General features: G+C 39.8%; 1 protein-coding gene across 2 annotated transcripts in view; it reads left to right on the forward strand.

Annotated features, from left to right (window-relative positions):
- Positions 1-25,888, forward strand: part of LOC144818407 (annexin A1-like) — a 206,965-nt gene that overhangs the window by 59,945 nt on the left and 121,132 nt on the right. For both annotated transcript variants that reach the window (XM_078675780.1, XM_078675781.1), the window contains exons 5-8: positions 9,445-9,558; positions 12,196-12,286; positions 18,992-19,071; positions 21,881-21,937. In XM_078675780.1, the coding sequence (XP_078531906.1) occupies positions 9,445-9,558; positions 12,196-12,286; positions 18,992-19,071; positions 21,881-21,937 (342 nt within the window). The remainder of the gene's footprint in view (positions 1-9,444; positions 9,559-12,195; positions 12,287-18,991; positions 19,072-21,880; positions 21,938-25,888) is intronic.

Genomic DNA, 25,888 nt, shown 5'->3' on the forward strand with positions numbered 1-25,888 from the left:
CTAGGAGTCACAGAGAACATCCGTTGCCAACTGGATAGGGGTGAGACCGTGGCCCTCATACTGCTGGACTTAAGTGCCTCTTTTGATACGGTATCACATACTGTATTAATTAAAACACTCAGCTCCTTAGGCATTCATGACTCTGCACTCAATGGCTCATCTCTTTTTTAACGGATCGCACCTTCCAAGTCTTCTCCCATTCAGCCTGCTTTGACACCTATGTCTTTAAACATGGTGTCCCACAAGGCTCTATACTTAGTCCTCTACTGTTTAACCTGTATATGAGCCCTTTGGCTAAGGTGGTGGAAGACGCCGGGCTATTGATGTACTCATATGCAGATGATTCTCAATTGATTTTTTCCCTTTCCTCTGAGAACACTACCACCTCCTCCACACTTACGGAAGGTCTTATTAAAATAGCAGGATGGATGCAAGACAACTTTCTCAAATTAAACGGAGAAAAAACCGAGGTCCTCATCTTTGGTAAAAATAAGCTTTTGTGGGGCCCTAACCATTGGCCCCTAGAAATGGGCACTCTTCCCACCCCAGTCTCACAAGCACGCAATCTTGGTATCATCATCGATGACTCCTTCAATTTGCACCAGGAGGTGGTAAAAACCTCGGCCACGTATTTTGACATCCTTAAATGGCTAAAAAAGATCTGCTGGATGTTGCCTGATTCTACTAAGAATACAGTAGTCAATGCCTTAATTACTTCCAGCCTTGACTATGGCAATGTGCTCTATTTGGGCACAAATAAAGCATCAATTCGCAAATTACAGGTCATTCAAAATTCAGCTGCTAGGCTACTATGCAAAATTCCAAGATCCACTCCAACTACCCATTATCTTCGGGATCTCCATTCGCTGAGGGTTGATTGCCGAATCAAATCTAAAACACTTTGTTTCATGCACAAAATCCATGCAGGAACGGCCCCTAAATACCTTCAATCGCTTGTCCACCTTTACCACCCTGCCCGCACCCTCCGCTCCTCCACATCTAAAAAGTTTGTCATCCCTAAGATCAAGCTCACACGTATGGGTGGCAGGTCCTTTTCCTACCTGGGGCCCTCGCTATGGAATTCCCTGCCTTTTACAGTACATAACGAGGTGAATTATATGAGCTTTCGTAAAACCTTAAAAACCCTGTTATTCAACATGTAGCAACACTGCCCTCCTATCCATGCTTACATTGCTCAATGTTTTCGCGCTGGGAAGCCCTTTGTGGGTAGCTGATGTGCGCTACAAATGCAATAAATAAATAAAAGAAATAAATGCTCGACTAGCTGGACGATCCTCAATCCCCTAAAGCCCAAATGGTGTGTGGTACCATCGTTTTGCTGACGTCCGCCCCTGGCGCCAATGCCCGACACTTCTGCCAATGAGAACGAGAAAGTGCATCAGCAATGGAATTGTTGACCCCTGGGACATGCATAGCCTTGAAAACCATATTAAACTTGAGACTTAGACGCATGAACATTCTAAGCAACTGCAGTACCTTCAAATCCTTAGCCTTTTGGTTGTTCACTAGGTTCACCACTGCCATATTATCCACATGGAACAAGACAGATCTGTTCCGAAATTCGTGGCCCCATACCAACAAGGCACCAACCAAAGGGAACAACTTCAGAAAAGCAATACTTGGTCCCTGTTTCATCCAATGCTCAGGCCAACTTTCCGCGCACCATCTTCCTTCCCAGAACAAACCAAAACCACTTGATCCTGCAGCATCGGAATAAATCTGAATCCGCCAAACAAAGTCATCATCCACAAATTGCAAAGGTACTCCATTGAAACTGTCAAGGAAGCACAACCAAACTCTCAAATCCTCCTTAATGGCCCTACAAATGTGGATTCTATGATGTGGAAGAGAAGCTCCTGATAGCGCCATACCCAAATGCCTACAAAAGGTCCTTCCTGCTCTGACCACTCTGCAAGGGAAATTTAAGTATCCTAAAAGGTGCTGCACTTGCCTCAACTCAATTTTCTTTTTGTCAAGCACAAACAGTAAAAATGATCGAATTTCCTGCAACTTATTAGCTGGGAGGCGCGCTGTCATTTCCAGTGTATCAATCTCTATACCTAAGAAAGTCAGTATTGTACCGGGCCATTCTGTCTTATCTGGAGCCAAAGGGACCCCTAAAAACTTGGTAAATTCCTGAAATTTATTAAGGGCTGCAATGCAATGACCTGACTGAGCCTGACCCATGAATAAGAAGTCGTCCAAATAATGACAGCTGGCACCTTTGTCACACACTTGTGAAAATATCCACTGAATAAAAGTACTAAATGTTTCAAACAGAGCACACGATGCCACACAGCCCATTGGTAAAACTCTATCCACATAAAAGTGACCCTGAAAGAACATCCCAAGTAATTCAAAATTTGAAGGGTGTATGGGCAGTAATCTGAAAGCTGATTGGATGTCACATTTTGCCAGCTCCGCCCCCCTACCCATCTGTGTCACCATTTGAATAGCCTTGTCTACTGTGGTGTACGAAACCTAAGTATCTGTCGTTGAGATGAAATCATTGACAGAGCGGCCTTCTGGCCAGGACAGATGCTGTATCATCCTATACTCTCCTGCAACGTTTTTAGGAATCACACCCAGCAGGGACACCATTAAATGCTCTAGGGGACACTGTTGAAAAGGTACCGCTATCCTGCCCGCCTTTATTTCAGCATCCAACTTGTGCTGCACCACCTCTGGCAACTCTTTTGCAGAACGCAAATTATCAGCCCACCTACGCTGACGGGGGCCTTGATATCCCAGTTTAGAACAATTTTTGAACCCCCAGAATAGTCTAGCTGCTGCCTCAGTATCTGGGTAAATTTCTAACCAAGGCCTTAGATTTGTCAGATTAACTGTTGTAGGTGCCTTTTGGGAAAGCATGGAAAGGGGCGCCCCTCCCCCTATATGCACCACTGCTCTGCTCACTAAATCTTTGCCCGCCAAAACCTCCAATTGGGGAACCACAATGCGTGAGTGGATGTTGCCCTCCACATTGGGAGCATTCATGTTTGAAAAGACATATTTGTCTACTGCACAGTCCTCTATTAAAATTCCAAGAGGCTCCTGTCCCTGAATTTTGCCCCCTTCCCCAACCACCCGCCCCTGTTTGGGCGGGACGCCACAGAAAGGGCCGGTAAGTGATTGGCAGCCCACTTGCTGTGTGTGTCGTTGCAGGTGGGTGGGACGTGGACATCCATTGTAGCCAAAGCTCTGAGTCTACATCCCACATGGCTTCTCTGCGCATAAACTAATCCTTGCTCTAAATTCTTCATCGTAGTTTAACCACGAATATCCCCCAAAATGCATTTGTGCTTTTCTGACTATATCAATGTACTTATAAAGAGCTACTGACCTCTCGGGATATTTTTCACAATAAATATTCGCATATATCAGAAAAGCCGAAGTCCAATTTTCTATGGTACGAGGCACCATGGGACGCCGCGCTAACTCCCATTCCTCTTCCTTTGACCCTTCTTTAGCCTGGATATCTCTGTGTAATAATTTGAACACGTCAACAAACTCGTGATTCCATATTTTCTGTTTGGTTTTGTCAGCTAAATGGGTTCCCAACGGCATTGCTAGACCCATGTAAGGAAGCCTTCTCTTAATATTGCTTAAGACATGGCTTTTTACCCAGTAATTCCCTTTGTTTCTTGCCCTGCATTTGCCCTGGTCTCTTTTTTCGGGTTTTTGTCAAAGCGCCGGGACACTCCATGGAGTAGCCGTGCGCTATAAAAGACCCGTTTTAACATAACATAACATATTAATAGACACAGTTCCCACAGACCCCTCATCTTTGGACAACTCATCAGATAAACTAGATTGCCTATTCTCCAACCCCTCAACTCCCACTGTGCTAACCGGTGTTAGTGTCCCAGGTGGTACTAAGCGGTCAGACAACCCACATTTCCTACCCCCAATGTCAACAACTTTTAATGATCCCGGTTGTAATCTCCCCGCTTCCCCTTTTTCATGTACATCCTCCCAAACTGCCCACCAATGGGGCTTACCATAGGTAACTGCTCTGCTCTCTTCTGAAACTCCGTCTGAGACATCCGCTCCTGATAATCTCTTGGCGTTTGCTCTGTATGAGATGAGTCCGCACTTGACATCTGAAAAGATAAAACAGACTTTTTCGTTGCCCCCCCTTTAGTGCCCCATTTTTTATATACCATACCTGTTGGCTTTTCAGAAACCGTTTTGTTATTAAAACCTTCATTGTCCCCTAAATGCATCCTACATTGCTCGCCAACACCCTCAAAACCACTCTGCGGTGTAGCACTTGTGCTGGGACATGCCCCGTCCCCAACCCCGCCATCAAAGGTTTTCCAAGTAGAAACAGCCCTCCGCTCTTGAGGTCTGCTCACCCGCACAAAATCTGCTCTAGATCAGTCACAATAAGTATAAGGATGATCCTCCACTGTCACTGTAACAGTGGGAAGAATGGCTTTACCTGATGTTACGTTAGGAGTAACACTCATGACGTTGTCAGAAAGGTCGCAAGAACCCTGTAGAGAATTGGAACGTGTATTGTGAGCTCTCCAATCTGCTACTTCATCCACCGCTGCGCTCGCGTGCTCCAACCAAACCCACTGTCCCTCCAAGTTCTTTGGCTGGGGGTAACTTACTTCCTGCCGGGAACCAGGTGGTGGGCGGGCGTGTGGGAATAAATATTCTCTGTCCCATCTTTTTAATGAAACACCTGAAGCCACTGTGTGCCCAATTTCATCAAACAGGGCCCCATCCTCTCATTCGTCATCACAGTCCCCGCCCAAATCCATCTCCATGACTCTGGGACCATAATTCGCCTGGTCTCTGGAAGTCTTTGCCTGAATACGAGGCCTCCCGCGCTTTGCCAATGGCCGTTCAAAGTCCCCTGAATGTCCATTACCCCCAAACCAGTCTCTGTCGTGCGCCACATTGCTCTGAGCCTTAAAAATTGCAACCTCTTTTGTAGCTTGCGCCGCAAACTCTTCCCCCTCTTCACTGTCACTGGAATAAGAAACCAACAAAGCTTCTTGCCTCCCCACCAGCACATTCTGCCCACTGGCGCTTAAGACATTTTGTTGAAGTGGGTGGTCCCCTACCTCCTGACTGCATATGTCTGGAGACAATGCTGAAATCACTACAGTCCCCAACCCTCTTTGGCTGTCCAACTGTTTCCTTGCAACTTTCTCTTTCCCTTTTCTCTTGGTGGCGGCAGCCTTCACCTCACGGGGAGCCCCGACCTGCATAACATTGCCCAGGACACTGGCATCATTAAAATTGCTTAGGGCATCCCCTTGACTCACCGCCTCCTTTGGTGGAAGGGAAAGGCCCCTGCAGAAAGCCACGTCCTCCGAAACTGCATGAGCTGCGGATACCCTCGCAGCGCTGGTACTCCAAGAGCGCAGCCTCCTAGCTCCTCTCTTCATCGGTGTCTTCCTGCATGCCTCCACCGCTGACTGCACTCCTTTCACTGCCTTACGCTGTAGTGGCCGTGCAGGAGGAAGCATCTTTTGAGGTGCCTCAGGCATCAGCATTTCCTCTCTCCCCTCCTGTTGTATAATGCGCAGGGCCTCCACAAGCTCTGCACTCATATTCATTGTGCCAAAATTATTAAAATCGAGAGTCTCTTTCAAATAGATGAAAAACGCCACCTCAATCTAGTGAGAAAAACGCACACTGCCGCCTCAGCCTCGCTCGCGCTCCTAACATCCCTGCCTACGCACCAACGAATTCTCAGCGCGCGCACCTGACACTCCCACAGCCAATCTCCGCATGGTCCTCTCCATGTGCGCGAACATCCCTAGGGTGAGACAGCTCGCGCCGCTCCCCCTGAGGTCCCATTCTCCTTTAGCCTGTTCCAAAGGAAATAGTACTCTTAAATCTTAGCAGTTCCCTAAATCATGAGGAGAAGCGTAAAGGTAAGGCAAAAGAGATGCACATGTCAGCATGAGGAGAACAAACTCAAGTGAGACGCAGAAGCAAACAGGAATGGGGTGGGTGACGAGACATATGAAAGTGCTTGAATAGGGGTCAGGAGAAGGATAAGTGGGTTGAATCCATGTATGAAGATACTGAGTGTTGCTGTGGTCAAGGCAGCCAGGATTTAATAATATAGATGGGACAATTTTTTAAACTGCTTATAGGGACCATGGGACACTTGAGGGGCGCTGCCAGCTGCAGGAAAAATGCTCCTTTCACTGACCTGTAACTGTAGTTATAATCTGGAATGGGATCATTTTGACTGACTGGTCCACGCCCCATTTTTCATTCAGGATTCTATTTCTCATTTGCTGCTTTTAGTTTTTATGAGTCACTAGCTCTTTGTATTGACCCCTTTAAGACTCTATTTTCATAACAACCGAGTGTATATATTTTTTTTGTTCAGTGATTCGCCCATTGACTAATTTGGACAATGGCCCAACAATACATGTTCCTCAGGTTCAGACTTAACCTTCCTTGTGTTGCAAGTGAGAAGGAGCCTGTAATGAAAATATCTGGAGTTTTCATTTTTGGAAAACTAAAGTTCTAACTGGCTGATTATAATTGTTTAATCCGCCAAGTCATGCGGCTCTGAAATCTGTATTAAAGAAGAAAAATAAACAAAATTAACCTTCATGTCTGTAATAAAATCCACATTTTTGCTGTCATGGTGCAACAGCTTGGAACTTTTATTGATCGTTTCCAACTTTACAATTGCAGTCCATGTGTATGGCTCACGCCTTATCTCCACTTTATATACAATGAGAAATACACTTAAATTGAAAAAAGGAGCAGGCAGAAGAAAGATATTGGTACATAGAGCAGCAATAAAGAAGAATGCTAGTGAAAATGAGATTTGCAAACAATGTGTATCAGTCCATTTTCTGCCAGTTTTCAGTATCCAATTAGGTTAAGGTGCCACAAGCCATTTACTGTGGATTATAGGCATGTGTATTCATGTATCACATAAGTTACATGAGTACTTGCATCTTGACAGGAGAATTTATAGAACTAAGGGGGTGATTATGATGGCGGGCGGATCGCCACCACCCTGCCGGCAGTGGCAATCCACCCGCCATCACAACCAAATTTACCACGGTCATATTACCATGGCCAGGGTACCACAGCAGATGGAAAGTCCGTCCACCGATTATCTGCCGGACGGCAATCATTCCGATTGCCGACCGGGTGGAGCTGGGGCATAGTATGGTGGAGGTGCCTAGAAGGCACCGGCACCATATTATGATGTCTGGTTCAGAAGGCCTTTTCATGGCGGCAGGTGGACTAAAGTACGCCCACCATCCTAAAGGGGCACATTGTTTTTTAGATTTAGCTACAAGCATATGCCAGAAACATCCTAAAGTAAATAAGAAGAAACAAAATGTCTTCTAAAAAAAATAATCTTAATTTGGTATGAAATACATATAGGTTTGTTTATTTATCCATAATTCTTTCAATTCACCCATTTCTGCCAAGCTATTGTAAAACTTCAGAGAGATTTAGCGAATTTGCATTCAAGAAAACATGCACCATAATTTCTCCCCACCAAGTTGCAATATTTACTATTAAGAATTGGATTGTAACCATAGCATAAAATACCACAAATTAGTTTTTTGTCTAAAAAAAATAGTTAGGCAGTAGGGTTAACTTCCTTAAGTAGCATTTCACTAAATTTCCTAAAAATTTCAGACAAAAAAATCGATTTGGACTGACCCATAGCAAACATAGATATCAGATTAGGAGTAGGTGAAAGATATTTAGTTTTTGCCCTTGTCTTTCTTATGTCATTTGGTGATCTTAGCCGAGCTCAAATAAAAATCATAGTATGTTTGGCATTGCAGGGTTTTTAGTCTCATCAGAGTAAAATCAGATTGTAACTCTTGAAATGATGTATTTACAAAGATAGATTATGATATTCAGATTCTACATTTTGATATCTATGATGTTGAAACATCAGACTGAGAATAAATAAGTGAAATTAGGAAATTTAAGGAGTCTGTGCTCAAAATTAAATTAAGTAAAGGCTACTCCTTTACGTATACGATTGAGGCAGAGGTGAATTTCTTATCTGTAAATATTTGAAAAACTGATCCTAAGGGATGGATATTATTTGACGATCTGAAAGTTGAACGTGTCCTACCTCACCACATTTTACAATGAATGCAGCCTAAGTATGGAATTACATACTTTTGAAGATAATTACACCCCCCAAACTTAAACACTTTCCAGCACCATGTTTTATAGAAAAATGAAAATGGGGGGGTACATATGGTGATTGTTTTGAGTAAAGAGCAAAAGCGTTTCATTCAAAGCTTGCCAGTAATACAGACTCAATTTTCGAGGATAATCATCTTTCTCCAGTTAGTGGTTACTAAATGTGTTTTTTTGCTCTTCTTTTTGTGTATTCCGAAATAAAGCAGGCAATGGTGCAGTTAATTTTCTCTAAAAAGTCATTAGACTGGAAAGAGAAAGTGACTGAAATGTTAATAAAATATTTCAATGATCATGACGTAATTACTTTCAATTCATGAAATGCGGAGATGTCTCAATGTATCAGTTAGCTGTATGCAATAATTCAACACTTACCTTTTCTAGTATCAAGAAACTGCATACCTCATGCAATTATGATCTAGATTTTTGAGACCTAGAGGGCCACATTTACGAACAAGTGGCTCAGCTCAGCAAGCAAAGTTGATATGCTTTTCCGAGGTGAGCAACCTTTACAACGCAACATAGAGCTTCTTAGAGTTTCTTGTTGCTCACATGGGTCTAATTAGTGATATTTATATATTTACCTTGTCCTCATTGCTTGATTTTGCACGTGAGAAAGTGTCACGCATAGTTGTTGAAGTGTCACTCATAATTACACTGAAATTATGTAAATGTCACACACAGCAATCTGAAACCTTACCAGCTAAGTTGCCACTGCGTGTTTATATTGTGTGATGTCAAGGGCATAGATCTGGCTGGATAGAAGACTACGTGAAATAATTCTCACAAAAAAGAGAATATTCCGTGAATTTAAAATGCTGACAATCATAACTAATATTTGCCTGATAAGTCTGTTGCCAAATTGAATGTAAATAAACTTTGTGCCTGTAAAACCATTTTACGGCCTCATTGATTGGCAGAGTGGACCCTCCTCTGCTGGTGACATGAGCTGCCAATAGCCTAGATAGTCAAGGGTGAGACCCTTTTTAGGATAATGCACAATAGATTATATTGTTTGCTCATTTCCATTGAATTTATTAGACCAACACAGATCAAAACTAAAATGTGTAAAACCTAGAATATGGCTTCTCGTGGAAAGTGTGGATTGGTAACCCTGGCTGAGTTATGATCCTAGGTAATAAATATTAAGCGATACCTCCCTCACCTACATTTTCCCACCACGCTCGAGGGGTTGAAGGGTTCCGCGTTAAAGATTTAGGTTCTTGTTGTAACTGTAATATTCTTTCTCTGCAGGTTCTGGAAGATTCTCTGAAGCACGCCCTCTGCGGCAGTTTGGAAGCACTTGCCCTGGCATTGTTAAAAACACCAGCGCAGTTTGATGCTCAAGAGCTTAGGAATGCCATGAAGGTAAAGAAATACAGTCGAGTGCTTCTTCATATAGTTGTCCCATCATCAGAAAGTTTATTTCGGATTCGAAAATCTTCAAAAATCACATACATCATAATTATAAACACACCCACGTGAAAATATATACCTACTAAAATTCAGTTAGCAAAGCTGAAATACCATTTAAATGAAGCGAATTATATGTCCATTAAAAGATAGTTCATCAATGTATTAAAGGTCATTCCCATGTAAAAAAAATTAAAAATCAGTGGTGAAATGACATAATGATCTTAAAGTGCAGGTACTTAGCAGCAATCCATTAATAGCACTAGCAACAAACATTCCCACGTCGTCCTACAGGATCATAGTTTATGAACGGTGTAAGGCAACATTTTACTATGTTAGTACTTCAGTAGACATTATAATCATTCTGTGTTGTAGTTCGATTTCAGCATAGGCTTTCTTACAAAGAGTCCGTGCAGAGAGCAAAAACCTTGCAACACTGATATAAATCTTCTTGTCAGTTTCCGGTTTCATTATTCACAGAGCGAGTTCAGCTCTTTTTGCCTTACAAGAGACACATCGGGTTGATCCACTTCTTACGTGGGTTGACATAGGCTTTGCAAAAGAAGAAGAGGTTGTGTAAAGTTTCCTCCTCAGAATTACAAGTGGGACATAAAGTACTACTGCAATATTTGGGGCCCAAATGTATGCAGAAACTGCTGATGGGTAGCATTCCACATCTACAACATATGAGCAACTGCTTTACTAAAGGACACCTGATCTTGTCCTCAGAAGGCGCAAAAAGAGGAACTACTTTGATATCCAAAAGCTGCCTTTACAACTACCCTGACTACATTTTCTAACTTCCTCATCCCATAGATAGGATCGTAATCTGTCTTTTAGTATGGAACTAGGGTTAGAGGCAGCAACGTTGGGAGAGTTCCAAAGAACACCTAAATCAAGCTTGCAAATCAACTTCCTGACATGACTTAGCCAAGGAATCTTCCTCAAGTCCTTTGGACACATTAGATCTGCAAGAAGAAACCTGTATGGGGACATTCCATCAGTGGACCATAGTCTCTATCAGTTCAGCAAAGGTTGAGTTTTCCATACTAAGGCAATAGAAAGAATGCCTGTATCTATGAATTGCTGGAGGAGTGGGGTGCTTTGGGCTAGGTTGAGCAGTGCCCTTACAAATTTATTTTCAATAAGTGTCAGATTATTTACATTTTATTAGCCCCCATAGCTCTGCACCATATAGGGCAGATACGCCTTGGTATATGTATCTCTAGGGCTGGAGAGAGGGATTTATACTTGGTCTTGTTTAACATAGTAAGAATTGCGCTAGCCTGTAGTTGAAGCTTTATTGCGCTCTTCTGAAGCTGCAAAGGCCAGGCAGGGTTGTTGGTAAGTTTAGCCCTCAGATATGCAAAGACTCCACTTTGGACCCTGATACTGCATCTCAAAAAAGGATAGGGGGGTGAAGAATATGATTTTTGTCTGTTGGATGTTCAGCTCCAAGTCCCTTTCAGTGCAAAATGAGAGAAAACGGTCCTGCAGACTTGCAACCCTGAGGAGGTTCCATAGCTGAGCACAGTGTCTTCCACAAACAGGAGTGTCGAAATCTTAGGAGCCCAACATTCTGGTGCATCATTACCTGAATATATAGTTCACTAAGTCACTAATTTATAAGGAGAAAAGAGTTATCAATGGAACTACATGCTAAAGTGAATCCCTTCAAACGTAGTAATTACGCACTTTAGAAATGAACATTTAGTGAGCTGAAGAGAAAATATGTGCTTTCTAAAAAAAAAGGTGTTATGATACCTTTTGTCTAGTGTATGAGAAGCATTATGTCTAACAGAACAAACAATTAAGGACAGCAATGGTTAGCCTTAAATTATGAATTATGCTAAATATTAACATATCATTGTTGGCACTGGAACTTTATTGATTAGGATACATATGTGTGAGGAAAAGAAATAAAGGAAGCACTCATATTGTGAAACGGAGAGAGAAAGAGAGAGATGTATATCATTTCCATGTGTTGGCCCTTATTTTCTTAATACAAGCATGTTTTGAATTTAGATTTCTATGGATTATGAGCTTTTATCTACCGTTAACTCAATTCTTATTCAAATCACCTTTTATGATATCATGCCTTTGCATCTAATGAATGAATAATACTGATTCCTGACATGACAGTATTTTCACTGTCATTATTAGCCATTCTATGTTTTTCGGCCTTATAATGTGGAATAACAAGTGGGATCCGCCTTTTGACAGGTAAATCACCACATGTAGTTCGTAATCCTACACACATTTTCCTCCTGCCATGAGTGGGAGAAAAATGTGCATGGAATCACATTTAATTATACCACATTTTGTTTGTGTCTGAACCCCAATGTCAATAGTGTAATTTAGTCCCTGGAATCTGGTTGACATGTTCCTGCATCTCGTATAATTTCATTTGAGGAGAGAAGCATCACCACCGGTGATCATGCTCTGCCTGAGTTTGTATGAGAACCTATAGCAGCTTACGGTTCTTTTGTCTCTTCGTTCTGCAGTTATATTCAGGCATTCTAACTAACTCGTTTTACAGATTGTTTTATGAAATGTCTGATAAATGGAGTCTTACCATGTCATTTTCTTTAGGGTTTAGGAACAGATGAAAATACTCTGATTGAAGTCTTGGTGCCTAAAACCAACAGAGAGATTAAACAAATTACTGCTGCCTACAAGGAAGGTAAATTAATGTTCAATCTTTAGAGAATTACCCAAGTAGATTTTACAAATGAATACCTTGGACATTTAAATAACATTACCTGAGAATATAAATGTTTCCAAACTAATGGCTGTACTTCTTCATAACCATTCCAGTAAGTATCTGGAAGAGAAAAAGGAAATAAACATGAGTAGACATATATAGAAACATTGGGGGCTGTGCCACCTACAGTGAGCATTGTAAACACTAATTTAAGACACATTCTCTGCCAAATGTTTAGGTCGAGTGGTGTCTTCAGTTGAAGAGCTTGAGCAGTGCTATTTTACCACCTAAGACACTGTTAAATGATTGCTTGCCACAGGAACTTTAAAAGTATTTGCTGTTTATGGCTAGAACTGTAGCTGCATTTGTTGAAATACCTACAGAAAATAACAGATCATAACACAGCAACACACAAAGTAACATAACACAATTAAAACATAACAGGACACAATAAAATAGTCAAAAAAAAATAAGACACAAAAATTAAAGTACACCATTACAATATGCATATACGTTCTTGTTACACTAAGTTAATAAAAGGTCTTAGCACCAAGGACTAGCTTAGCTAACCACCAAGGACATTAAAGAGCACCTATGAAAAATGTTTTGTGATCCAGCACTTCTGTCAATCAGTAGTGCCGCGGTATATTTTTATCGGACAAAGGTTATGCTTTTCAACCCTTCACTTATGAAGTTAGCACATGTCAATAGCCCTTCTCGATAAAATATTTGTTCAGAGATCAAACAGACTTAAGAAATGTTATTAAACCCTTTAGCTAATAAAATTGTGAAACAGGCAATGTTGCTGTAAATCATAATTCTTTAAAATGTTAAAATAAACAGTGTCTATTATGTTGACAAGCGTCTAATGCGGACATTAGTAACTACATTTCATTTCTGGATGGGGATTCAAAAAGTGCTGGCAACAATTTTCATATCAACCTGGATTGCAGAGTAGGAGAGAAAGAGTAGGTGTAATGGACAAGCCCAGCTCTTCCCTGAAACATTGTGGGTTATGTTTTCTGAAAGAAAATTACAGAAAAAAAGGCATTCCGAGCACCATTTTTAAACAGACTGGCTTAACAGAGATAGGATGTATAGGCAGGTCTGAAGAAGAACGATAGAAAAATTCTGTTATATCAGGATTTGTCATGCTGTAGACGCTGAGTCCAGCAAAATATATGTGCCAACTATTTTGTTAAGCATTTCAATCTGCTATTGGGTGCTGCTGCGGCATGGTAGAATTCTTCGCAAAATCCCATACCCTCAGGGATGGTCACTGATTATCAAAAAGTCCACTGATACTCTTGCTAATAGGAGATAACTCAACATCACATTGTAAGGAATGTTTCTCACTCGCTGGAGTTACACTTAGGATTCAAGTTATGTCATATGTCTGTGTTCACTTTGCCCCATATGAAAAATACACAATACTTTAGCTATTTGCATATTGTTCCAAGATATACAACACCACTGAAATGTCGGAATACATATTGTGTGGGTATGGAAAGCACATTTGCCTTGCCAGAAACTAGTTACAAAATGTTGTTTTATAATCATTTTTATTTTTATACTTAGTTCTTTAAAATTACATGAACAATCATATTTTAGTAACATGAGTGTTTTTTACATTAAAAAAGCTGCATCTTCAGTGTTGCACACATCCAATAGTACGATTAAACAGTGATACACTGTGTCAAAATACAATATACATTTCTTTTAAATAGTTCACTTCTTCTGAGTCCTATTGCTATCTTCTGGCACTTTGATAAAGTCGAATAAAAGAAGAAGTTTGACTGTTGATTTATTCTCTCATTCAAATTCAGTACATGAGCCCGAACTACAGGCTGTTCCCACCCATCTTCCATTTTTAGTCACCCGAACAAAAGTGTAATGAGTTGGGCTCCAACATTTGCTAACTTGAGTAAGTCCAACATAATGTGCTCTGCACTTCCTACCTAAAACCTAACAGTGTGTATCTGGTTTCTTGATTTTGTCACCAAGCACTTCTATCAAATAAGATGAAACATACTCAGGGCCTGCTTCAGAAAGGTAATCACAAACTGCAAGTTTAATTTTACAAATAGTAATTTTAAAGACTTCTGAGACGTTATAGTCGGGTGGAGAACTCTGCTCATTAAAACACAGGACAGGACATACCTCACTACACATGGCTGCAAAGGGCAGCCTTCGCCAACCTTGCAAGGCCTCAGATATAAAGAGTTGTTTATTTGATAATTGTTAGTAGTTCCCAAAATACCCTTTTATTGTGTTTTTGGAGGGATATTGTGTTTTTGTTTTTTTGGGGGTTATTTTTACTTTAATTTTACAACTGTTGTGGCAACGACCATCTATTGAGTTTTTTTAATGTAGTTCATTATAATGTTCTTCCATTTTTTCATTCCCAAATGTTGGGGTTTGTTCTCTGCACCATATCTTGATTTGTACTCCATTTAATACAGTTCAAACTCTGTTTTCTATTTTTCCAAGGCTCAACACTTCTACAGGAACACTTTGCAGAGTTTCATCTCCTCTGCTTCAGTAGTCAATCTCACCCACCTGCTCCACATGTTCTCCATCTCATGCTTTGACTTCAGATGTTATTGCATGGTTGGTGCATTTCTTAGTCACAAAGGTTACACGTGACTGTCCTGGCATTCAATTTCTGCTTAACTGAGGGATGGCTGCCTTTGTTTGAAATTGGTTACCAGCAAATGCTACCAGCTGCAACTGCCCATTAAAATGACAAAAGTCAGTAGACTCTACTACAGGTCTGCAGGCTGTAGAAGAATTCCTGCCCTAATTACTAGGCATGTGGAATCAGTGGACCCGAGTTTAAAACCATGGGTTGGCTGCAATGAAGAAAAAGTTAGTTTACTATGAATAACCCCCTAAAAATGTAATCTGATCCCAGGGGACACCTTTGTTGATCTTTCTATGTGGATGAGGTTATGCTTTATTTTTGTTTTACCCCCAAATATGTATATATTCTACACACTGTCCTCTGATGCCAAATTAAAGAAAAAAACTAATCTAATTTGTCAGAGTCCGTTTTTCTCCCATTGTCAATTTTAACCAGACCAGGGTTCATAAGACTAAAGGCAATCTTGGGCTCACCGAAGCTACAAATATTCTGTCCCACACACTCACACAGGATGTGCGGCATAGCCCCTATGTCCTGAATAGATGTATGAAAAGGCCAAAGCAAATGGTGACCTGTAGGCCTATGAAAGTAGATAAAGTTAATAATGAATCTTAATGAATGCATATTCTTGGACCCTATGTATGGGTCTACACCCTCAGTATGCAAGTGACCTTTCACAATGATTCGCAAAATGTTCAACTTTGTTTGGGTTCCTGCTTAAATGTTCAGAACTAGACAAGGTTCTCCGACCCAACTTTAGATCAATAAATGCTAGAACTATACTGAATAGAGGCTAAATTAATTTGATAGAAACAGTTGTGGTAAAAGTTACTGCACTCAAGGTTGTTCCTAAATGCCGGTGCTATCCTCCCTGGGTTTACTGTTCCAACAAAACACCCCAATCACAAGTGAACAATACAGAATGGGAGAACCACTCGGTAAGTCAATTCACAATATTTGAAATGATCTCAGCAAAGAAATATAGTAACATTCATTAATGCATTAGGTCTCCAAAACAGACAACTCCTCTTGTCTGATAAAACTTATATTCTTTGTTCAAGTAAGACTTATATTTCTGTATTTCAAGATGGAAACAAAGAATATAAGTTTCACCAGACAAGAGAAGTTGTCTATTTTAAAGGCCAAACAGATTGATGAATGTTAGTATATTTTGTCTTGATCACTGAACAGAGGCTATCTGCTGTTGTTTGAAGGTTTGCAGAGGGAGCCAACCATGAGTAGGCCACAAGTCCTGACCAAAGGTTGGGGCCCTTGGACAACCACTGCTGAGGCTCAGTCCACTGTACTCTGCTGCATTTACCCAGAAGATATTACTGGGGTGGGGGGATAGACTATTGCTTATCGAGTAGACTGCTTGAACCTGGTGCTCCCACCTTTGCTAACATATCCTGCAAATGTTTATTAATGTGGTAAGCCATCTTCAGCCTAATCCCCCACTGTGCTTCTTGTGTCTGAAATCATAGTGAAATGCTGCACTGGAGGCCCAAAGTCAGAGGTGAGTTGCAAGTGGACACACCTAGTGAGCTTTGGCAGCCTGGACTGGTGTGGGCGGCGAGCCAATCTTAGTCGGTTCCTGAGGTGCTGCACTGCCACGGCAGACACACTGCTTCCATTGTGCCTCCCTGGTTAAACCAGGAGTGCAACCACAACTTTGGCAAGGATGTTGCAATCCCTGCTATGAAATGATATGTTTCTGTTTGGCGGCATTGGCGTACGTGACTTGTAATTATCCTGATTGTCTGGCCTCTGGAGTTTCGCCACTTCCCCTTAAGCGAGTTCAGTGGAGGGTGCTGGAATGAAATGTGTACTTTGCATTGAAGCTTGGCTCTTCCATTCACCATCTGGGATTGTTGCTGCCACACTTTGAGAACCATTGTTCAGCTTCATAGTGCTACACCGCTGGATGCAACCACGTCCCCTGCTGCACATGATGACACTGTCCCCCTGTGAGGTACCCTTTGTTCTGGACTGTAGAATATGTAATAGCTTTTACAATATACATTAGCTGGCTCAGTGCTCGATTTCTATTGCTAGCAAACTGCAGGATGACTTTAATATGTCTAAAGTGTCCTCTACCCCAGACTGAAGCATGGATCGAAGTTGCAGTGGAATGCAAGGATTCAGCTGACTGTTCCGTGATGCTGCAATCCATCTGCAACAAGCCTAGAAAAATGTGGACTACGCTACAGTATTATTTGGATAGATAGATTCATTCTGATACTGAAGTAACCCAGTGTGGAAATGTAAACATAACTTAGAAGATGCATAATCAGTCCTCTTTAAATCGGCTTTATAAGGATAAGATGCTGGTAGGGAACACATTTGGAGGTGAATATTTATTTTTTGCTTGCAGCATTTATGTATTCTATTATGATGATTAGTAAACTGCAGGTTAATTGGCTCACCACCATCGCCACACTTTTGGTACTATTACTTTCATTGGTCCTCAGATTATATTTGTTTTGCACTACTCATATGTCTGGATAAGTGGACATGCCTGATTCATATTGGCTGCAACATATTGACCAAATGATGTTTTAATCCGGGAAAGTTAAAGCACAGCTTAAACAAAGAGGTGGTCTTACTTTCATTATTCACCTCGGGAAATATGTACAAGGAAATGTCGAAGAGTGGAGCTGCACTAAATTTGGCAGCACAGCGCTCCAACATTTCCAAAATGCAGCAATGAGCCATATTTACAACAATACGGTGCACCCCTGTGCTTTCCCTAGCGCTGGCGGAGAAATTATCTGCTTAGCACCAACGCAATCACCCTTGCACCAGATTGCAAGGGTGCCTGTGTTGCAGGGAATGAATGTTTTTGTGCAGAAAGGTATCCCTTCCCGCACATTAACAATCATTCACAGTGGTTTGCTCTTTCAATGAAAGTATTTCTCCCCGTTTCACATCCTAACCCCTGCTCTTGCAGGGCATTAGTTTTTGGCTCTGCCTCAGATTTACAGATCCTTGTAAATCTAGGGCAGCATCGAAAAGCAATGGGTGTTGCACTCGAACACTCACAGCAACACCCATTACATGCCCCTTTCACACAGATACCACTGTGTAAGGGTACCGTATTTAGAAAGCAGCGATAAGCAAAAAAAGTGGCTTAATGTCTTTGCAAATATGGAGCAGGGCATTGCGCCACAAGAATGTCATGAAAAGTGATGTTCCTAAGGCGCAATTTCCTTGTAAATATGCGCCCCTGTGTTAAAAACTAGGCATATTTACAAGCCCCTTGCGCCGCCGGTTCGTCACTTGTTGTGTTGCGCTGGCAGCGCAGTGTGGTGATCCATAGTTACAAGGACACGTAAAGCCACCCTCCTTGTAAAAATGGCCCCTTTACACGCAGCACTTTGCATGCAACATTTCGTAACCCTGGGAATGCATCACAATCCTATGCTATGAGGAGAAATACTTTTATGTCTCCTTGTTTTTCCTTTTTCTGCAGCACACATAGAAAGAGGAAAACTCCTCTATTGATTGCGTTTCTGCAAAAATGTGTTTCTTCCTGCACATAAACAACCATACCTGCAAAACAGGCACCCTTTCAACATGTGCAAGGTTATCTGCTTTAGTGCCTGACAGCCAATTGTGCACCAGCACAGAGGAGCTCTCAGGAAAATGTCATATTGTTGGAAATATGACACATCCTTTTGCTTCAAAAGTAACACAGCGTGGCGCAGCCAAATAGCCTGCGGCACCACACTGCGTTACTTTGTTGTAAATATGGCCATAGTTTTATTATGTTTTGTTCCAGTATTTGACGTGTACTTTCGCCTAAATCTTGATACGTTTATGGTATGGTATGGTATGGTACAGTGGGAGCTTGCTGTTAAGAGACTTCAAGACCACTTTACATGTTTGCCCAATCTAGCATTACATTAAACACATTATTTGGGCTGAACAGTACTTGTGAGATTACCACATGCATCCTGAATACAGAGTAATATTAATTAAAGTATAGAAATAGAAACTTTTTGGTAATGTATCCTTTGTTCTCTTTCCTTGTTTTGCAGAATATAAAACTGAATTAGCAAATGATATTGCTTCCGAAACATCTGGGGATTTTCAAAAGATTTTAACTGCCATTTGCAAGGTATGATGTTCTGTTCTGCTCCCTCCTGTTCTGTTATGCTGCGCTCTCCAGTGCTATTCTATGTTGTTATAAATTAATGCAGTAATCCCAATATTCCTGTGCTACGCCATAGATTATTTTACTGTCTGCTTAAGTGAGGCATAAAGGCTGTGTTTTATTTTTATTTTTAATCGAGGATATCTCTATCCCAGTTGTACCCAAATTTGTATATAAATCTGACCCTTTGTGCATCCCTAACATGATCCTTATCCATATAGATAAATGACGCTGTCACTACCTGTGCATCTTTTAACGTGAATCAGAAGAAAAATGCTCAGATTTACATTCACCTGCTTTAGCTTACCTTGTATAAGTAAAGCTAGTACAGTGTGGATGAAGGGTCTACATGTTTTTGTGTCATATAGCTTTTAAAAGGAATCAACATAATATTTTCCTTTCTTTGGATGGCATTTCCATTTTTATAATTATTTGGATGTATAAAGATATTGTTATAAAAGGGTCATTTTTAAAACAGTATTTTTTTATATATTTTTCCAAATGAATACTTCTAAAAGGGTAAGGAATAGTATTTTTGTAGTCAATCAGAATTTATTTTAGTTAGTTCAGAATTTCCTATGGAGACGCTGACCTAACAATAGCTACCCAGTAACTTTCATCCCTGGGTAGTTATAATTTGGTTAGCGTTTCTATAGATAATGGCTTTTTTGTGTTGCTAATAACTTTGGCACTGTTTGACGAATCTTCACAAAGTTTTTTACAAAGTTGTTTCTTACCTAGTTTCTGCATGGACAGTTTCTGGGTGATCTTTCAAGTAGGGGCTGAGAAAAACAGGTGATCCCAAAACACAGAGTCCCGATGCATTTTCGCATAGACTTATTTAACAACACTACGGCAAAAACTGCTGAACAGAATTACATCAAATTTGGTAGGAAGCTAGGCCATGTTCCAGAAAGTGTGCTGTTTGTGATTTTTCGTAAATTCATTGCACAGTTTTTGAAAAATTAAGGATCAAATACATTTTATATCTGCACAGTTGGGTTTGATTGACTCTTTTGAGAATTCCTTGAACTTAATAAAAAAAATGAGATCGAATGTTTGAGGCAGCTTTTATAGGACTCGGGGATTAAGTCCTCTGCTCTGAGTTTTTTATTAAAACACATACAAGGGGCAGGGTAGGAATATTTTGCCCTCATAGCCCTTGTAGGAGGGTCTAAGAGAGACATCCCAGAGCCCAACATTTTTACAAAACTCAGGACTTTTGGTGATGTCTTGTGGCATTTTTTTAAATCCCCACAATTGTTATTTTTTTATTTTTGGAAAGGGGTGTGAGTGGATGCCCCCACCCATATCCCGTCTTCCACCCTGAGTACCCCAACCACCCAGGACGATTTCATATTAAAGGGGAGGGTGGGTTTGAGACCCCCCATTCCCACATCCTTGTGAAGGCCCTGGGACCGACCCCATCCCCCTGGGCCATGCACAGTTAATCATCCCACTGCAACATTTGCAATGATAACATTTATGACAAAACTGTGCATGTTGGGGGCATGAGAAGTAGTTACTATAACTATAAATGTCAGTGTTTTCCTCATTTAAAAACTCTACATTGTCACTGAAATTTTCACCTAACTATAACATCACTGTAACCTTTTGCCATATATATATCTATATACATATATATCAAATATATATATATTTATATCTCAATATATATATTTTCAACACCACTTCGCTTTTTTACTCAACGATATATACATGTGATGAAGGCTTCACGGAGCCGAAACTCGTAATGGCCAACTTGCTGATGGAATGAATAGAAAACATTGCAGCACCTTAACTGTGGTCCGCACTCCATTATTCAAGGATAGAAGTGCCAACGGTGGTGGCGGTGGAGTGTTTGAGACTGTGATGTAATTGCAATGTTTTATATATAGCTTGGTATTTCCATGTTATTTGAGGATGCTGTAGATCAACGCACTAAAACTGCCATGTCTTCGTTCATTTAAAAATGTTTATTTTCTCCTGCATAAATTTGTACAGCTAACGTAGTGAGAGCCTGTTGTATTTTTAAAGTTTGAAAGTGCTTTGATATGGAATAATCCCACTGTTGTTCAACATTACAAACTACTATTGTGCATTTGTAGACGTAACCGACCGACCTGCTGTCATCGGTTACGGCCCTGCAAGTTAGATGCAACCTAACCCTGTTCGGTCGCATTCGTATGCTTCACAATGGAAGCATGCATTCCGCTCGGAATGCATGCCTGCATTGTGTAAAGCAGGGGTTCAGTTCATCCCTGAACCCTGTGGCCGGCACCCCAAAGTGCCTGCCACTGGGTGCAGGGATCAACAGAGGGGCACCATATGTGCCCCAGGCCTCTATTTGATGGCCTCGCACCCATGGGGGCCCTGCTGGGTTCAAAAACATATTTCTAGTGTTTCTTTCAATCTCTTCCCGCTGTTGTCTGTTTAATAATATCTAATTCTGGGCGGAATTTGGAAAGGTGGTTTATTGTTCATGCCAGAAAAGGTTATTTTTTCTTGAACCCCTTAAATCCCAAAATTGTTGAATCATTTCCAGCCTCGACACAACTAAACTTACACCCAAATATGGGATAATTTGCACATTTGACATGCAATATAATTTTTTTAATTTTTTACAAACTGCTAAATGTGTATATATAATCTCTATCTGTGGAAACTAAATGCACATGTGTGTCATATCCATTCTCCCCTTGTTCTGTTATTTTTGAAGAGTAAAAACATTAAATATTATTTGCTGGTGTGATACGGTATATATTTTTTACAGGGAGATCGAAATGAGGATTACCGTGTAGATGAAGCTCTTGCTGACAGAGATGCAAGGGTAAGCATATGTTGCATATTCTTCTTGTAATTTAAGCAAATGGCTGCTATTTTTAGAGTCAGGTGATGCTCCGAAGTGAGTTCAGCTGTTTTGTTAACTAGCTCTTATTCTGCAATTCTAACAAATATCCCTAACTCACAGCGAAGGCAGTGTGACAGATGAACACTGTAAGAAGGAAGGAATCCTTCGCTTGGCTGAGAAGGGAAGCCCACCACTGTTCTGTCTACCCACCACCATTAGACACACTGAAAGTCCTCAGGAGGAACCCCAACAGTTGTATTGATGTTCAACAGCACTGTATTAGGCTCTGATGGGAATGTGGTGTTCTCAATATGTACCTCCAGCCTTAAGCGGAGGTGGTTCCTATTAACTCATTCCATGGAATGAGAAGGCTGGTGCTGGCAAAAATGATTGTCGATCAGGGAGCCCAGGACCATTGCCAGTACCCATTGAGGTGAGGCGGCCTGTGAGCCACCCCATGAAAATTCATACAATTGTCCATTATTGAGATACAAAGTCTGCCCAGGTAAGTGTATTAAGCACTTTGTGATGTGTTGTGTAAATAGGAAATTGAGTGTAGGTTGTATGGTGTGTGTTGTATGGAAGACTTACTGAGTCCCTACACAACATGATGGCTCTTATTCAGGGTGTCTTTATCCATTCCTGGTGAAGTATCAATCTACCTGCAGCAGGTGAGTGAGATTTTAGTGGTTGTCCATGGTCAACCCATTGAAAACTTTGAATGAGGACAGCAGATTTAAGATTTGGATCTACTAAATATTGATATCCTTTTGCAACACACTCTGGCATGAGTAGTCACCCTGGGATGATCTGCGTCTGTGAGACCAGAATGAAGATATATGCTCTCTTCCATAGAACTGTACTAGTTTGTAAAACCACTGCTAAATTGGCGATAGGCTTGTTAGAAGAGCAACTATACTGTAAGAGCTGGCATGCTGGAATTCTAAAATGTTCACTTTGGATATTTAATGGGATCATTGTTCTTTTTTGAATTCCGGATTTTAAATTACTTTAATTTACACACAAGTTAATTGAGTCTCAACAATCAACTTTGCTCCATGGAAGCTGTGAAACGGAGCTATAGGACAGACGGATCATAGCCCACTTGATATAATTTGGAATTCTCAATTACACTTTTCCCTCAATGAGCAGCTGCAATAAACACATGCCATAAAAAGTCAGAGACTTCAGAGAGTCTGACTTCTTAAGTTCCCTGTACAGTAGACTGACTCCGAGGGTCCATGTTAAGTAGATTTTAGTGCCAATATTATGTAACCCCTATAGTTGTCCATGTGAGTGTTTCTCAGCCATTGAAGATGTTAGAATAATCCTTTGTTTTTACTGTTAATATTTCATACTGCCCCACCTTTCTATCTATAAATAAAAGACCTGGGAGCTAATTGAGAGTTTGGGCAAGCACCCTTATATCCAGAAATGTATCATACATTAACTCATGTCATGATAACTGGAAAACCTTCCATATTTAAATTATTATGAAATGTTTGTGGATATTTTTCCAGCAAAATGAGACTCTCCACTTTGTCCACTTTGAGTCAAATCCCTCTGCCGGAAAATCAACCGGTGTCCATCCGTTCAAAAATTTCAGCCACCAATGGTGGATAGTGGCAAAGCATGCATACTGTCTCCAGTCCAGAACCATTGACTTAAACATTCTTGTTTTCAGGTGTGTTAAACAGTAAAGGAACCATAATGCTTTAGGTTATCACATGGTATATAGACAAAATATCGAGTCAAAAATATCGAATTGCCCTAATATTGAAGTGAAAATATAGAATGGACAGAATATCGAATGGACAGAATATAATCAACAAACATATCTAATTTAGGGTAAGTAATTTAATATTGATTTTCATAAATATAGAAAGTCAAAATATCGAAGTATATAATATAGGTATTCAAAATATCGATTTTTTAATAATATCGAATTTTTAAAAGAGTTTTGTATCTTAGTATATGTGTGAAAAATGTATATTTATTTTATAATTTATTGAAATGAATTTTATGTTATTTAATTTTTGCGTAATTTAATTCTGTAGCGGGTTGTGGGTTTATAGGAGAATAGGGTGGGAAGTAATTTAATATTTTAATTTATTAGTTGGTATTTATCTTGAATTAATTGTTAATTAATGTTTAATTGGTAATTAATTAAATTTAAATTGGTAATTAATTTTTATTAATTGATTAAATGATAATTATGTTAATTTTATAAAATTATTTCCCGTAGCGGGTTGTGAGTTTATAGGGGAATATGGTGGGAAGTAATTTAATCGTAATTAATTAAATATTTTAATTTATTTATTGGTATTTATTTGAAATATTTGTTAATTAATTTTTAATTGCTAATTAATTAATTGGTAATTGGTAATTAATTTGTATTAATAGGGAATACATTTTAATAATTGATTTTTATTTGTATTTTTAATTGATTAATTATTATATTATATTAAATTGGTAATTACTTTTAATTAAATTTTTATTGGTATTTATATTGTATTTATTTTTATTAATATATGAAGTATTTACTTTCCCTACTGTTGCAGTCACTAGAGTGGGAATAGTAATTTTTCCCCTACGCCATCCAACGCTTTCCCTACTGTTGCACTCTTTAGAGTGGGAATAGTAATTTTTACCCCTACGCTATCCAACGCTTTCCCTACTGTTGCACTCTCTGGAGTGGAAATAGTAATTTTTACCCCTACGTTACCCAACGCTTTCCCTACTGTTGCACTCTCTGGAGTGGGAATAGTAATTTTTACCCTTACGCTATCCAACGCTTTCCCTACTGTTGCACTCTCTGGAGTGGAAATAGTATTTTTTACCCCTACGCTATCCAACGCTTTCCCTACAGTTGCACTCACTGGAGTGGGAATAGTAATTTCTACCCGTACGCTATACAACGCTTTCCCTACTGTTGCACTCACTGGAGTGGGAATAGTAATTTTTACCCTCCCGCTATCCTACGGTAAAAATATTGTATATTTTTTTATTAATATTAAGTTAATATATATGTTTTGAAAAATAAAATTGTAATTTTTGTTATAACTTAAATGAGTTATTTATTAATTTTAAAGTTATTTAAGTATTTTTAAGTATATTTTAGTTAATTATTTTTAATATTTCATTAATTTTAAATTATTTTTAAGACATTTAAAAAAAATCGATATTTTGACTATATTTCTTTAAACGATATTTTTGATTCAATATTTTTGTACTTACCTGTTTGTAGATAGGAAGTCGATATTTTTGATTCTATATTTTATCTTCAATATTTGTGTAATTCTATATTTTTGTTATCGATATTATTTCAGTGATGCGAGTGTGTATTGTCAGAGCTCATATAGCTCTAAAACATAGAAATATACATTCTGTTATGTTACGGACACAAAACATACCTTAAGGGGAAGTCTGTCACACCATCTTGTTTGAACTGTCACAATGGTAACTGTTCCTGACATATTTGCATGCTAAATTTGTTGCCTGATCCATCGCCAAGTTTAGCATAATTAGCTCTGAACTTTCATCGAGCATTTGAGAGAAATCTCCACTTGGCAGCATTTCTACTACTTTGTGCATATTAAAAAGAGTGGCTGTACTTCGTGCTAAATTATGGAAAAATCTGCTTTACTACTATCTTTTAAATATGTCTGCTATTATGAGCAATACAGCTTTGAGGGAACATTGAGGAGCACATATAGGAAGACTTTTCATTGGTGCAAAAACAGGCAGTGTCATCCAAACCGACACAAATTCTGGATAAGTTAAATACTTTCCAGTTAAATTGTTTTTGAAATTGCAGGTTGTCTTAAAATCAACACAAATTGTGTTTTCTCCTGCTTTGTGTAAAATTGTGTCAAAAGTGTCTTATTGGTGGTACATGGACGTTATAACACTACAACCCCTGGTTTCTAA

Source organism: Lissotriton helveticus, chromosome 2_1 (assembly GCF_964261635.1).
Source record: "Lissotriton helveticus chromosome 2_1, aLisHel1.1, whole genome shotgun sequence".
NCBI lineage: Eukaryota > Metazoa > Chordata > Amphibia > Caudata > Salamandridae > Lissotriton > Lissotriton helveticus.